Here is a 16,832-nt window from a genome sequence, read left to right as displayed (position 1 = left end):
CGCCGGCGGTTGTAGCTATTGCCGCCCTGCGTTGTTCTGGGTTTGCTCTTTCTGCTGTTTCTTCTGCTGCCGCCGCCGCCGCCGTCGGAGCCGCTAGAGTACTCTACTGCAGTAAACAGCTGCCGCTTGGTCAGCGCCGCCGACCACCAGCGCCTCCATGTCCAGCAAGAGCAGTGGCAGCAGTTGCGATTCGCTCATCCGCTCGCTCTTACAGTAGATCGGTTGCCTGTGGCGTGTGCGGCCAGTTGGAGGGTAGGCTGATCTTCTCTTTCACTGGTTGATCTCTTCGGCAACAGCCGCAGCGGAGTGGACCAACGTCGTGACTATAGCGGCTGACTGTCGTCGCCGCCGCCGCCGTCGCCGTCGTCGTCGTCGTCGTCGTCGTCGTCGTCGTCGTCATCGTCGTCGTCGTCGTCGTCGTCGCAGGTCGTCGTCTTACCGCTACTGCTGCTACCGCCGCAGCAGCAGCAGCGGGAGCGGCCTGTAATGCTGTATTCTTCACTAACAATAGCAGCAGGCAGCAGCACGGTGTTGTGGGCCAACCAATACTATTATTATTAGTTGTGCTGATGGTGGAAAACTAGTGACTATGTGTTACGTGTGCGTGACTTGCTAGCAACGACTGGGTTGAACTGGCTTGCTGGCCGCTTTCTCCCCGCGCTGCTGGCTGAGCTGTATCCTGTTTTATCTTCTGGTTGAATAGCTGTTGCAGCAGCAGCTGGCGGTAGTGTTGACTACGTACCGTTGTGTTTGTTTGTTGGAGAGTTCTGCTGTTGCTGCTGCTGCTGCTGCTGCTGCTAGAGCCGCCGCCGCCGCCGTCGTCGTAGTTGTTCTGGATCGGATTGTGAACGGCCTGGCGGCTTCGGAAACAGAAACGTTGCTCACTACGGGTGTGAGCTGTGGTAGGTGACGGTCGCTTATGTTGGGCTGCTGCTGCTGCCGCCACCACCACCGCCGCCGCCGCCGCCGCCGCCGCCGCCGCCGATGATGACGACTACGACAATGATGATGATGATTGTAATGCTACTGCTGCTGATGGCGATGATGGTGTTGTTGATGATGATGATGAGTATATAGCAGCGGCTGGGTGAATAGCGCTGTGAAACGACCGCGGTGTGAAGGTGGCTTGATGATGTTGGTGTGTAATCCGTATGAAAATACAGAGAAAGCAAACTGCTTAGATGTCGGTTGTAGCCTCGAAAAATTAGCGCTTGTTGTTGGTGTTGTTGTTGTTGTTGTTTGTGCCGGTGCGGCCAAGCGGCTCGCGTCGCAATTGTGAACGAGAAATAATCCGTTTTCGGATGCGTTAAGAAGCTCGCCGATCAGTTGTGTCCATCTATCATAATATTATTATCTAACCTGACCGTAATACTGTTCGCTCTCGATGAATCGCGACACAGGTACTATTAACTATCCAGCGTTATTTATCATTAGCAAAATGATGCAGTCTCGATAAATCGGGAGTGTGTACACCTGATATACCATCCTAAATTATCTACGCAACGGTGTTGTTTACTTAACCGGAGATCGTATCAAATGTAACGTAAGTGTCTATGTGCGTGCGGGTCCATGTTACTCACGCATTTGCGTTGCTCTAGCTTTTTTTTTGACACATAAGGGCTGAAGTGTGGCTGAGGGATATTTAGGTGTGTCGAAAAGAAACCCAAGAATCTCGCACTGCATCGCTCACTGCACCTGGGCAATACGCCTTTCAGCGAGCAAACCGCAATAAAAACTGAATCAACACTGATAGCGACAGGAACTGTATCTCAACTTGAAAGTGACGATTGTCAATAGTAAAAATGCGCTGAACAACACAATAACCAACAGCTCCGAAACGTTGCGTGGTTTAAATACCGAACCTTCTGTAGTAGTCGTCATTTTTAGAGACATACTGTGTACACCTCGGCTCATCGTAAGTGGTTTTGTGAAAAGCGAATAAACGAAGTGAAGTTTTATGCTGGGGAACAGCACTTTTTGTTTCGCTACGTAATTCTTATAATCTGGTGATCCGTACCCTTAATTCATTCGTTATAACCGTCTGTGTGAGTGTGTGTGTGTGTGTGTGTGTGTGTGTGTGTGTGTGTATGTATATGTTCAAACCATTATCGAAGGGTAACTGTATTTCTCCGTGATAACCCTCTTGCCATGTTCTGACATTTTAAGCGTTTCTTACTCCTATACTTTCGTGTGTATTTATTAATAGTTAAATGAGAACTACTGTAAAATTGTCAATACAGAACCGGATCGAAAGAGAATAAAAATACGATCACCTTCTTTGTTTTCGAAGGGTGTAGCCTCAGTACCTTATTCATCCATAGAGCCAACGTAAAAGATTCGTGCCCCACCCGTAACATTGGTAAACGCCTTTTTCGTCTGGCGTCACAAACGCGCGGGATTTCCTGTGTGTCTCTATGCCTATCTAATAGCTCGGCGTCGCTGTAAAAGCAAACGAAAAGAGAACAAGATTTTCGCACTTAAGCAAGACCCCGATACTAATCGTTTAAAGTCACCCTTGTTCTTGTGTCAGCCCATTCTGCCAACCTGTTCTGCAAGCGTCACGCCATTACGTCTCTACTCATCACAACAGAAGCAAATTGTATACACTATTTATTATGTACAGTTACCTTATCGGATGCAGAAACTCATCGTCATCTTCATTGCATTGGGGACGATGAATCGATATCGCGCGCACTTTCTCGACCGGACTGGGGCTCAGTGCTGCCGATGATTAGTTCAGTAAATTGGGGACGATGGGCGAAATGGAACAAAAATTGAGTTCCGAGGCGAGAGAGATGATCCTCTGCGGCAATGGAACAACTGGGGCTGGAGTCGGAGCAGGTGGTGGCGGCGGTAATGGAGTTGTGTCAGTTCCACCGGCGCAAACAAATTCAACTGGAGCTGTCGGCGCCACGGGACTGATTCCCACTGTAACAACGGCATCTGTACAGCATTCGCATTCGTTAAACGCATATTCGGATAGTCTGAACGTCGTAGAACACCTTTCTCGTAAGTAGTTGCTTCAAACAATGATAAATATAAATGAGCAAATAATAAACACATTCAGACAAGAAGTAATAAATAAACGAGCAAGAAGTAAATCCAAACGAGGAAAAGGAGGGCTGATAATTTTTAGTTTTTCTTTGTAACTTTTTTTTTTGTAAAGTTACTTTTATTACGCCTAGCTTTTACCAAGCAAATGTCCGAAATTCTTGAGCAGTTCTCAAGAAAGAAGGAGCTGCCTCTGCATAACATAGACCTTCGTTTGTCGAAAAATGCCTCTGAAGTTACATGAGTACAGTTGTTAGATGACGAACTAAGAGTTTTAATAGGCAGACGTTCAGAAGTCATTAAAATCATCCTCGTATTGACTGAAGTGACATTACGAACTAGTGTGACATCTATAATAGTAATGACAGAAGTAGCAACGTTGGCGTCTTCATTTATTTACATGGTCATAACAATGAAAGCATCCTAAGAATATATCAGTATAAGAGTTTCTGTCTAAAATTGTGGGTGAAGGCCATATTGGCACATGCCTATTATTGTATACGTGTATATATAACAGCATCTGCATACAATAAAATAGTACGACTTGGCGTAATTGCGACGTTACTGGACACAAGGGATTCATATACACATAGACGCATGGGACAAGTCGACACGCGGCTGCAGTCTGAATTAAACTGCGGTGAAATAAGACGCATAATTCCGTGACGCTTGCTATTGGTACATTTGTGCCTGTTGCGACGCTGATAGACATTCTACAAAATAAGATGAGAGTGACTGAAGGCCACCCGAATAGTAATAGCAGTAATCTCCATACGCGATTGAATTGACAGTCGACATCATACTTGCCCGTGGTTTCTACGATCTACACGCCATATTATACCTACGTCGATTCTGACTTCCGTATGTGAATACTGATATATATATATATATATAGCAGAATTACATTTGGGTATAAAATAACAGATGTGTATACATATATATATATACATACGTTACTCTGCTTAAAAGGAAAGTCTCATAAAGGTTTACTGTCTTTGTTATGGGAGAGGCAGTTAGATGCGGATTGTTTTATCTTATTTCGTTTTGGGCCTTTTTACAAGTCAGCCTGCTTCTATGATGCCACCACAGATTAGAAAATATCCTATATGGAAAGATCTGTGACGGGATTTGTGTGCAGAGTTTGTTTCCGTCCGGGAGGGTTACGCATGATTGTGAGCTCCCTGAGAAACTAATTCGTCTTTAAGTCCTGAGTAAAAAAGATGCAAGTAATTATTTTGTGTAGTAATTATTTTGGAAAAAATAACCTTCTTTCAAGGATAATCTTAAAAATGAAAAGCGCACAATAACTGAGACAGGTTATGCTTTTCTCTGATTATGACGTTTTTCTTCATAGATGTTACTTTCATAGTCGTTAGGATTACAGCCTCATGTAATTAACACTGGATTGACATCCTTCATCATGTCACGCATTTTACTATGCTGCCGTTTATCATGTATCATAGGAACTAATTAATTATTATGCAATTAATAGGTTAGTAAGCACGGACGAATTATACGGTAGACGTTATAATTGTAACTGTATTGTAATTAGTTAAAAATTTTTACAATGGTGACTTTTAGATTAATACGTCTGCTGAAAAATAATACTTGCCCTCATAGTCTTCTGTCGTTTCCTAGCTCAATATGATTTCATTGATTTCGATTCGACTTTAAGGCATCAGTAGTATGTTATTCTACACTCAGAAAAATCCCAAATAAATTATTTTTGGTATCCACGCGAAAGAAAGATACGCAACAGAAGTGCCCGTGATGGCTATGTATTATGTTTTATCCTCATAAACCTATGCTCCTGAAGTGTGTTGTAATAATGATAGAAAATGAATAACGCTTGTTTTTTTTCTATCGTACTCGAACTTAGTATATAAATGTACCTGGATCAGTGTTTTTAAATGTGTGTTAAAAAAAATCGGCTTTTATTTTTTCTTGATTCTAACAACTCATTTGATTACTTGTAGCAATTAAATTTTGTTAATTTAGCATATTTTATTGTACGACGAGCGTAATACAGGTGGTTCACCAAAACACTGTTATTTCAGTTAACTTACGTAAGTAGCACCTCGCAGTCACTGTTATAGTTAGTTATATGAATGGTGAATTCACGGTAGTACTTGGCATGAAACTCTAATCATGTATTTAGTATGCTCGGTTATATTAACCATAAGCTTTATCAGCGATACGATTTCAATTACCGTTTCATAGGCAATTAATAGAAGTGTAAAAAAAATAACACCGTAAAAAGTTTAATGCTTTTAACAAAAGATGTAACTTGTTGCAAAGTCTATTAGAAATCATCATGAGCAGAAGAATTTATGAAAGCTACTATTAAAACTACACGGCTTTTTCATTAGGGAAATAGTTTACTAAGAAATCAATAGTACAACCATATTCACTCAGCTGTCTGCCCGATTACTCTAAGTGAAACAATGTGGCGCTAAATGTGAAGAAGACAGAAATCCAGGAGACAAATATTATCGGATAAATGAACCTCTTTCATTTCACGCAGATCTTGTACAAAAGGAATGTTACTAGAACAGGAGGACTACTTAGAGGCTTCGCGTCTGATATATTTATGTGATCGGAGCGGGTTTATCGAACCAGATTGACAAATTAGAACAAATTGAGTGATAAATACCTCTCGGAACATTTTTTTTACACTCTATGTTGCTTGCGTTAAATAGTACAAAAAGAAGAACTGGACAAACAGGTGAATTGCCCTGTTTGGTGGTAATTACAATCAACTATTGCCATCGTCCAAATCGGGAGACACAACCACCTTCTTGCAAGGTACCAATACTTTCGTTGTCTGAACAAAGGTTTGTCAGCTTTGTCGTCGTAAATGTAATGAAGCGACATTCAGACAAAAAAATGTACACCAATTTACTCCTTGCTATGGGAAGTGAATAGCAAAATGTAGTTAATGAGTAAACTTTTTAAATCAAAAAAGTGATTCACCTATACCTGAAAGGACGGGTCAAAGAAGTGTGTTAACTTTAAAAAAAAGTATTGGTTACTCTCTCTCGAATTCTTTGCGAAGATCCTTTTGGGTAAATCTGGGCTCTCTATTTCGGTGATCTATCTAACGAGTCAGTAATATTTCATGCAATTAATAAACGTGATCCATTATTACATACCTATTTCCACTGCAGTTTTGAATACTGCAGTATTCAATTTTCTGATTATCTATCTATGTTATGGCCGTTACGACGGCCTGATTGCCGCAATTGTGGGATCACTGTCCTATTTTCCGCTTGCTGCTAAGCTCACTTGACAGATGTGTTTTTCATAAAGATAGAATAATGCAAGTGCCACGCAATACTAATCCAGTTAAGATTACGTTGAGAGGTTATTTTATTTCGTAGGTTTATTGACAATGCGGTTTTATGTACTCATCGAAGCTCAGCCACCTAGAAAGTACGCTATCGTATTCGAAATGTGTGTGCTTATATCACTGAATCCAGTATGTTAAACTGTGGTATTTGAGACAGCCTGTAATAATTCGTGCTTCTTTAAAGCGGGGCTAGTTCAAGAGCCATCTGTTTGCGATTAATGTAGTCAATAGACAAACTCCCTCCAGTGACCTTCGCAGATTAAACGTCTGCTCAATTTCGTTTTCGTACATATGTTTAGTAAGATAACTTCATAGGATTTTGTAGACAATACCTCCCTCCCACTTAACTACACGCAGAACGTTTGATTAATTGTTTTAGCATATGGCCATGAATGATTAGAAAATAACCAGTTAGCAAGTATGTGGTCACGACTATGAAAATCGGAAATAAGGTTTTGGCGAGCAGAGATAACAACGCTCGGCTCAACTCGATTTGATACTAGATGCTCTCTGTTAAGTGTTCAAACAATTGCGCGTATAATTTACGCAGCAAATAGTATTCATTTAAACAGACTTACAATTCAACGCTTAAAGGAAAGATCTAGTTGCAAATAAGTAGTATATAAGAAGCTATTTTTTGTCGAATTAAGTGCTTGCGGAATATCGTAAATTAAACTATGGCGACATGCATAGTAAGATACCTTTTAATTTCGTTAAACGAAGTGTATTTTTGTAAATGCTTTACGCAGATCGCGTCGATACATGTATGTATTCGGGCATGAGCGAAATATAGGTACCAATTACAAATATTCAAATGGTTACACATTATTCAACATGTAACTTTTTATCAATTCGATACCGCTACCTATAGGTGCATGTCTGTAATACAATTTTTTGTGCGTTCTTACCGTCTTATACCGCATGCAATTTTTACAGTTCTACTAATCCTATACTTACTCATTTTAGTCTAGACAATGTACAACGCTTACAGCAGGTCACTTTGTTGCTACACCTCAGTAGCCGCTAGTCACTACAACGACAGCCTGCTGAACGCATAGGCAATGTAATTGAACCTATAATTTTTAAAAATATCTGGTCTGCTTTTCGGCAAAAAACAAAATAAACATATCAGTAGCACAAGCGATTCATTATTTAAGGTAGACAGCTAGGTAGATTGTTAAATCAATGATTTCCTAGCCAACAGCGCAAATATTTTTTTTGACTTGATATTGTGCTGTGGACCTATTAATTATACGGTGGAGTAACATTTTGTTTTCAGAAAGAATCATATAAGTCTACAGAAATGATCTGATTGTTCTAATAACTATTGAGATTACTCATTAAAGTTGTAAACTTATTATAGCTCTATACATGGAATACGTTGTCTTTCTATAAAAGGACCTTCCGACAAAAAGCACACGTATTAAGCATGCATTTTACATAAATAAGTTGACTTATATAATACCACTATCCATATTTTACTTCAGTCACGGTTAAGCTCTCACCAAAGCTGAAATTGCTATATTTTTGAATGCTTTGTTCTTGAACGAAATCAAACTTGCATTGTTTATAAATACATGTCCGGTTGCTATTGTCAGAACAATCGCTGACATTCTAGTTATTTCATATATCCTTTTGTCCGATTCGTATTCAAACTAGCGGTACATTACTTACAATAGTTCAGACGAGCTGTACATCGAAAACGTGTGCTATGGCTGGCTTCTCAAATGGCCAATATGAAGCAACGCCAGCTCTATTTGAGCTTACGTTGAATCTGTAGCTTACAATCGGAGTACTATTATTTACTTACGAACCAAATTAAATTAGTTTGCGTAGCTATTTATTGAAAACATTAGCAAAAAAATATTGAAGTGAAACAAGGACCATTTGATATGAAATAGCCCTTGACAGTGTCTCCCATCTAACGCCTGATCATACTCGATTGTGTTATTTCGCACTCTGAGGCAATGCCGTATTCTTTCTTAAAGGCGTTAGAAAAGTGGAACAAATCGTCGAGGGAGAATCCCAGTGTTCTACCGATGCTTCTTAACAGAGAGTAAATTCATAATCTTTCAAAATGTATTAAGATTTCTGCTTCTTTTCACTAATACTTGGGCTCATTATTGAGTAGTTTTGAAATCTGTTTTACACCATTATAATCTTTGAATTAGACCGGTGAATACGCAAATAATTTCGAAAATTTAGGCTCGGTAATTGCTTTACCTTATGACTACGATAAGCGTCGTGTGCATACTGTTAGTAATTTTTTTTCTTTACTTATGACCTCAATTGTATCCAAGACCATTGCTCACGTTTACAAGAGCTTCATATTCTGCTAAGAAGTAATTTTGAAAAATATGATATTATTTACTCCGACGTCTCTAACTTGTAAGCCTTTGGTTTATTGTACTGCGCCCTATCTTTTTACTGCGAGAACATCTAGTTTGGATTGACAAAAGCCGGTTCAAAAATAATCCAACCAGGCTTGACGAGAAATGATTATGTACCCAGATATTTTTTTACTAGTTCTTTTAATTTTGTAGTTCAAAGACCCGAGAAAATGTTTAAATGTTAAAAATAGTTTAACAGGAATATGTTTTCTTCTTTTGAAAAGAGCTTCACAAACGGACAAACTGTTATGCACTTCGCACACGAATATTTCCGAAATACAACATCTGCAATGCGTTGCAAAAATTAATACAACAACCTCTAAAGAAGATGATTTGTCTGAAGGTGACATACATATAGGGTACTACGTGTGGGTGATTACAATTACAATAGTATACTATAACTTGTTATTGTAACGCATTTAATGATTTCAAGTGAAGATCGATTTCCTCCATGTCGTAACGATACACACTGAAAACAAACCCGAAGAACCTGCTTTCCCAATTCATATAGTACCATGTTACCCTTTTTGATGGTTACTGATTACTGTAACATATTGCTTTTATGCAGATATATAATAGTAATAATAAAACGTGCACTGAAAGTTTTAACCAGAGCCAATTAAGCCTGTCGGCTTTTTCGTTTTATGTCTGTATGTGTGTGCGTGTTTCTTCCCACAGAAGTTATTGCATCCCCTGCTAACTCGATGATGCAACCTACTATGGACAACATCGAAGTTGACGTCAAGCTTCCGGAGCTGCAGATGCTAAGTGCTGAAACGAAAATTGAACCACAGTCTCAACCAAACGTCCAATGCAACCACGGACAGCTCGAGCAAGGCGTAAAAACAGAACCTTCTCTTCAACCAGCTGCTCCAGTAGCGCAACAGAATTTGCAGCTGAAACAACAACAGCCAGAACCAGACCCGCAGCAATCGTTGGTCAAAGAACTGGTCTCAGTGTGTAAAACATCTCAACAGGATAGTAACGTAAACGTGAACATAAACTCGAACAGTAGTTACTACCCTCATCACGGCAACAACGGTCATCATCATCATCATCACCACGGGAATCATCACTCGTCATCACATCACCTACGTCATAATCAAGATTCTTCGAAGGATGAAAAGCACGAATCGAAAAGACACGAAGGCAAGTCACACGACAGCGATCATCGGGACCATCGCAACGATAAACGCCGGAGCTCAGACAGATCAAGAACTGATCAGAAAGACGAAAATAGACAAAGGGATAGTAGGTAAGTGCTTATTATAAAATCATTGGTTAAAATTGATGATTACTTCCGATTACAGGACATGTATTTTCTTGTCATAACATTACTTCCATTAAAGATCCAATGCTTCGAAGAGCGATCGCTTTAGAAGTGTTAAAGAAACTTTTCCTAAAATGTTCAACATTCCTGAACGTTAATGTTGAAACAGCAACACTTCGTATACCGTTGCGATGCAGTGGGATCTCGTACAGAATTAAGTAGAAAATATTTTAGGGCCTCTGTGGGACACAATCAAATGACTGGAAAATTTTCAAATTTTTCTATGTTTAGAAAACTTCGCGTCTTTTTATAAAAGAGTATAGCGTATTTAAAAACGTTTCCAAAGATGTGAGAGAGACGGAATGCGGGAGACAAACGTGTGCGCCTACGGTTGTCAGATGATTCCCTGAACAGTCCAAGCTAGTTTACTTCAATTGCGAAGACATAGAAAAAGTGTACCCAAAAGCAGAGTTTTATGAAAATAAGACTTAGCTAATGACTTTGAAAATCTCTCCCTTTGGTAATTACAACGAGTTATCGCCTATGCCAGCCTAATTTCGGTCTGGAAAAAAAAGGCACAAATTTGCAACTGTAGTTGGTCTATCGACGAGATCGAGTATGAAATACTAGATTTTCTACTAGAAATACTAGAAAAAAACAGCGCCTAAGACCTAAATCGACTGTTTTGTACATACTAAAATCGACCCCTTGAGACAGTTGCTCAATAAATAATAGGAATCAGCTTAGCTGTATAGGACAAATCCTATTTTCGACGAAATGAATATAAGTCATTAGAGTGGCTGTACCTATTCTTATATTTAACGCTATCTGAGAGCATCCTCGGCGTTTTTTAGAAAATTAGTGATTTTCTGAACAACTCAAATAAAAGGACAGTCAATTTCCATAGAATTTTAATTTAAATCCCTTAAATATCTAAGATTTCATTAAAAAAAAAAAAAAACTTATTTTTTGCGGTAAGTATAAGCAGAATTACAAGCAATATTACAATAGTACAAATGGGCATTTATGTTTCTACTTATAATTTGATCTAACCGGCTGTCAATGATGCCTAGTGAAATGTGTTACAAATTAACTTTTACACCTGTGCACCGTTACCGAAAGTAACCACTCATTATAGTACGTACAATTTCTTCTAATTATTATATGAGTATTACGTTGCAGGTTGAAGGGGGTAAGATTTTTTACTTTCGTTGACTATATATGTGCTTTTAAATACAGGTTACGCGTACTTTTTTTTTGTATTATTGCTTAGCCAATATGCCATGTAGCACTATCTTTACAATCATTCAAAAGCCAAACAGGAACTCAATGCCGACATGTTTGCTTCAGGTCTTCACGAGATGGCGGAGTTCGCTGTTCTCGATGTAAGCGTAGAACTGCAAAGATGCGAAACTGTAGCGTTCAGTGTAAACGTGAACGAACAAGTACTCTTGTACTCGGAGTGAATGATAAAGGACTTCAGACCCCGAGATTTCCGGAGACGGTCGAATTTGAGCATTATAAATTTGGAAGGTGAGCACTCGTGATAGATTGCGAATTGTTTAACAAGTCCATAAAACCCTCTAACGGACTTAAGATCTAATGTGAGGTGACAGATGAATGAGAGAACCAAATTGATTAAAATTAGGAAGACTTGTCAGAGCTCCCTATGAATGCACGCGGAAAGAATCGTATTCTTGCAATCAATATACTGTTTTTGATTAATCTATTGTTATGGAATGGTTTCATGAACATACATTGTTCGAGTGCTTACTCGATTATGATTTGAAACTGAAACAAAAAGCCACTCGAATAAATGATAAATTCATGTAGTATTCGTAATAAGTCCAATGGTTCAGTTTCCATTGTAATGTCAATTCTAGTTAATGAGGTGATGCCAAATGCATGTGATCATGATTACACTTTTCAAAGATAATTATTAATTACCTGTTGAATATTCAACTAGGACTCAGTACCTTTAATACATTCGCTAAAATGGAAGTGGATAACCACAAACAAGCCTTTCAATGTCACAACTTTTTATTAACAGGGAAATTCAAATTTCACCATTTCTAAAACCACTGATACACCACATGCACTACGCATATGATAGATTATTAACTAACGCCATACGTGTTTTCCAGATTTTTTCGTCGCGAACGCCATTGCAACGGCGGAGCTGATATTCTTCACCTATATTTGGATGAAATCAAGCACCTGAACGAAGACGACATGCATCGGTTAGTCAAAGACTACCTTCGGGAAACGTTTCGGGAAAGCCCCCAAGGAACCGCCAAATATGTACTCTCGGTCATCCACAACGGAGCCGCTTATCTCCCGGACCTAGTCCAGTATTTTGCGGATAACCAACCCACAATGGCGGTCAAGTGTGGAATTCTTGGCAGAAATAGTGATATAGAGACGACAACTATGCGCGAATTCAAAGATCTTGTCGACAGAACGTACAGCTGTGGGACCTACCGAGCAGGTCCTCTGCATCAGATCTCCGTGGTCGGAACCGCGCAAGAGGAATCAGGTGGATACTTTCCAGATTTTTTATCACTACTTGAGCGCAGCCCCTTTCTAAAGTCCACAATGCCATGGGGTTCTCTCTCAGTCGAACACTTCGATCCTCAGCAGAGTAGCGACGGCCCCATCGTTTGGGTTCGGCCGGGAGAACAGATGGTGCCTATGAATGAGATCAAGGGCTCGCCGATGAAATCAGCCCGAAAAGAACTAAAGAGCCTGCATTATCAACCTCTACGATTATCTGAGCCTCGTGAGTTCCTCTTTGAGGACCGCACTCGTGCACATGCGGATCAGGTAGGCCAAGGTCTAGACCGTATGACAACGGCAGCCGTCGGCATACTCAAAGCTGTCAACGGGGAACGATGGTGTAACCGTGTCACGAAAGACGTGGTTGCTTTTCATGCTGCCGACTATCCTTCACTTGTCGAGAAGCTACAGCTGGACCTGCATGAACCCCCGGTGTCTCAGTGTATCCAATGGGTAGAAGACGCCAAGCTAAACCATCTGCGAAGAGAGGGCGTTCGATACGCGAGAGTGAATCTGTGCGACAACGATATTTATTTCTTGCCGCGAAACATCATTCATCAATTTCGTACAGTCACAGCAGTTGCCAGTATCGCTTGGCACGTTAGACTACGACAATATTATCCAGAGTAAGTAACAAATAAACTGTGAATAGGTTATCGAATGCATCGAAATCCATGCCATCCATTGAATTGGATTTGGTGTGGAAATATAACGTACAGATATAACGATATTATACCGGTTATTAATTAAAAGCAGCATAAAAAATACTTTGTAGAAAACCATGTATGTATCAGACTATGTGTAATGACACATAAATAAATTGATATTTTCGATAGACTTGCACAGTTGCTTCGTCTGTTGATATTGTTTTATGCTGATCCTTTCACAATCATTGATTTTCCTTATTACAGGAGCGAAAAGTCCACTACACGAGTAATGGCGCGTCCTTTACCGACGGACCACTCTGAGAATCGCGCCGCAAAGCGTGCCAAAAGGACAGCTACTCAAGATGAAGACAGCCTACCAACCTGAGGCGCAGTAATATGACAGAAATCTGTTATCCCGGTCATAGACAACTAACGAAGTCTATCCACCATGATTCAACACCATCCAATTGCCCGATAAAGCGAATATTGACAACGATTAATGATAATCCAGGACACGTCAGTAAAAGCCACACCAGCAAATCATTGTAGGCAAACCGCGCGTACAAATGATTATGGCATCGTCATGCTTGAGAAGTACGGCAACGTTTTGTAAAGGAAAGTATTGACATAAGTGGAAAACAAGGTTCGTTGAGCGCATAAGGTTGCGAATGGCAAATGGAACGATGCGGGTTGTAACAGCCGTTTTTGTTTGTCAATTCTTCGCTGATGCTAAACGCAGAATACTAGATTTGGAGCGTGAGGTGTGAAACGTCTCTGTGGCACAGACGCAATCACAAAGGTGGCGGATATGCTTTGAACAGCTATCCAATAGACGCTAACCAAAAGTGCGATGTGTGCTGATTAAGCAGGAGGCTGGCTCTCCGGACACACTAGAAGAGCACAGCCGGATCAGAGAAGAGAGCAAAAATACCCACCGGAAGGAACGAACCGGAGTTTGTTATCTGTAATGCATCTGTATATACCATTATTGTAGACGCACGTGAATGGACGAAAACAGTTTAACAAAAATCGAAATAATAATCATAATGATATATTAAGATAATTTTTAAAATTATCTATAATAAGTTAGCGGAAGATGGGAGCACAGAAAGCGAACGAAAAAAAGGCTATAATTTATTTATATGAATTATTATTATAACTCATAGTGAAAATAAGAATATTATTAATAACGAGAATATGTTGAGATTGAGAAAAGAAAAAAATGCAAATCTCCCCGCAGATGTATTTTGATTTGCTTCTTTATCTTGGCATTATACATATATAAGGGTATATATCTGAACAGTTAATATGTGTAAAGGGTTAATTAAAATAGCTGCAACTCGTTACGGACTACAACAACAACTGCCAACCAATAAGAAAAATATTCACTCGAAATTCACATAAGCTGACCCAATACCGCCGGTTTGATCATCTACTCATGATCCCAGAGCTTGTACTTAATAGACAACCACATTCGTTCATAGGGCTGTCGGGGCTATTTATTTTTTACTACTGTTATTGATTTTGGCTGTCATGAAATTAAGTTGTTTTCTGTTCGGTCTCAACGAGCAATGCAATTTCTGTATACCACTATCCCTATTTCATAATACTTCCTGTGTACCCTGGTACTTGTCATTATTATCATAATTATTATTTGCATTTTAAGGTCTTGTATCAGTGTGCTTTACGTAGGATTGGCTGCAACGCATTATGGACAGACACAAGCAAATCAAAACGGAAAAATTATCATTCAGAGTACTTATTGTCATGGCAACTTTGAAGTTGGCAAAAAAATTGCACCGGAAAAGCTCACTTTTTACTCCAGTTTTATAAGCTGTCCCTCTCATTTAATTTGAATATTCTTTATTTTTCGACAGCGATATTCCCGTACTTGACATCTCCCATCTGTTACTGTTGTGTAAATTACCAGAGTATTGATTATCGTAATTATACTAAGAATAACAATTATTATGAAACTTGTTGTTATAATAATACATACATTATATTTTGGGTCAATTGAAACACAACAAGATGTACAGGTGAACGATAATAAATATAAGCCTCGTAATAACGACTTACTATTCACTTCATTTGTCATTCCTGCAAAAAGTATATATAGCAGATCCCTCAAAAGGATGGGTACAAATTGCATGCCATTCGTTAAAGAACACGAGAATACATTAATTTGGCTTTTCTCAGTAACCCGGCGGGCAGTTTTTTGTTTTAGCTATGATGAACAAGGTCGATCAAAATCTGTTGATAATGCAATTATTTTGAAAAAATCGTATACTTTGATTTCGCAAAGCGTTTACGTACTTTGTTTGTATGTTTATCACCACTTATCTTGGATTGACCTTAACTGAATATATACATTTTCCTAATCATTAAAATAATTTATATTGTTTTCTTTGTTTTGCTTTTTATTTTTATTCTTTGTGCATTTTATTTACTCCGTGAATCTGTTATGGTGGTATTTAGAAATGGGTCGTAGTACTAGAGTCGCAAATTCCTTGAAATATTCTTGCATGATTATCATATCATTGATTCAATTTAACAATGACATTAATGGATGAATACGTCCGCCTAAAGATTGAGGATGACTATATCGTGTTTATACTTAGTAATTATTCAGCTCATACTAAATACGTTCATCGTCATCTTCCATAAGTTGCCACAATGTAATTAAAGTTTATCTTATGTACAAGGAAGTGGCATGGACTTGAAAATTAGTTTATCGCATCTATTTGTATAATTATTAACGACCACGTGTTAGGGGTTTCGTTTTACACTTTGATCGACTTCGAAAAACAAGCCGAATATAAACTGCGTTATGTCGCAGGCTGTTGCAAAGCGAACTGCGCCGATTAGTCTCGTAGGATTTGCCTGCTACATCATCAAAAGATCTTCTTGTCCACAATCTGGTAACGGAATTTGAAAATTAGCAGTTCCACAAAGATCAATGGGGCAAAGTCTGTATGTCGATGTCTGTTTATTTTCTCCATGGCGAGGTCATCACCTGATTTGGTCGTCCCGTGTATAGGTAAACAACCACCATGAGAGTAGGTGTTCCTTCGCTATTGTTTTCTTGTGGTTGCTGCTTTTATTTATTATTGCTATCATATTATGGCTTTAATCCTGGTCCCTAGTAATAAAAATAGTACATACTTGTAAATGTACGCTCACCAATCAGTCAGCTGCATTAGTTCCTAATTGGTACAAAACAGATAGATGCGAAGAATAGACACGGCAGTATGTTCGGTTTGGCTAGCTTCTTGATTATAGAATATTAATTATGTAATGAAAGACTATTATTATCTGTAATATCAATGGTATCGGATGAAAAGTATATTGAGTGCGGACTCTGTGTGGCCATGCGTATGAAATCCTTTCACGCGTAACTCATCAAGTCACAATAAATGGTGAACAATCATCTGAGGAATTACGTAATAAAAGAATGGAAATTAATAAAAGAAAATTATGAAGAATAACAAAGAAAAAAACTGTTACGGTGCGTTTTTTGTCGAACATACATATGAAGATAAAAAAAATTACGTTAGAACTTTAATATG

The 16,832-nt window shown here is 39.1% G+C and overlaps 1 protein-coding gene across 7 annotated transcripts; it reads left to right on the top strand.

The window, feature by feature from the left end:
* Nucleotides 1–60: 60 nt before the first annotated feature.
* On the top strand, nucleotides 61–15,348 carry LOC111267747 (lysine-specific demethylase 9). Of its 7 annotated transcripts, none has more exons than XM_022846203.2 (6): nucleotides 61–1,400; nucleotides 2,531–3,009; nucleotides 9,469–10,045; nucleotides 11,411–11,593; nucleotides 12,205–13,242; nucleotides 13,528–15,348. In XM_022846203.2, exons 2-6 carry the CDS (start codon nucleotides 2,754–2,756, stop codon nucleotides 13,646–13,648), a joined length of 2,175 nt encoding a protein of 724 aa, XP_022701938.1. In that variant the 5' UTR covers nucleotides 61–1,400; nucleotides 2,531–2,753; the 3' UTR covers nucleotides 13,649–15,348. The 7 variants fall into 7 exon arrangements, with proteins under 7 accessions (XP_022701938.1, XP_022701937.1, XP_022701935.1 ...); XM_022846202.2 differs by having other exon boundaries at nucleotides 61–1,915; XM_022846200.2 differs by having other exon boundaries at nucleotides 61–1,915; nucleotides 2,291–3,009.
* Nucleotides 15,349–16,832: the final 1,484 nt, after the last annotated feature.

The sequence above is a fragment of the Varroa jacobsoni genome, unplaced genomic scaffold (assembly GCF_002532875.2).
Source record: "Varroa jacobsoni isolate VJ856 unplaced genomic scaffold, vjacob_1.0 scaffold_1216, whole genome shotgun sequence".
In the NCBI taxonomy this organism is placed as follows: domain Eukaryota; kingdom Metazoa; phylum Arthropoda; class Arachnida; order Mesostigmata; family Varroidae; genus Varroa; species Varroa jacobsoni.
The sequence above is the reverse complement of the archived record's forward strand: the minus strand, read 5'-3'. Positions and strand labels throughout refer to the sequence as shown.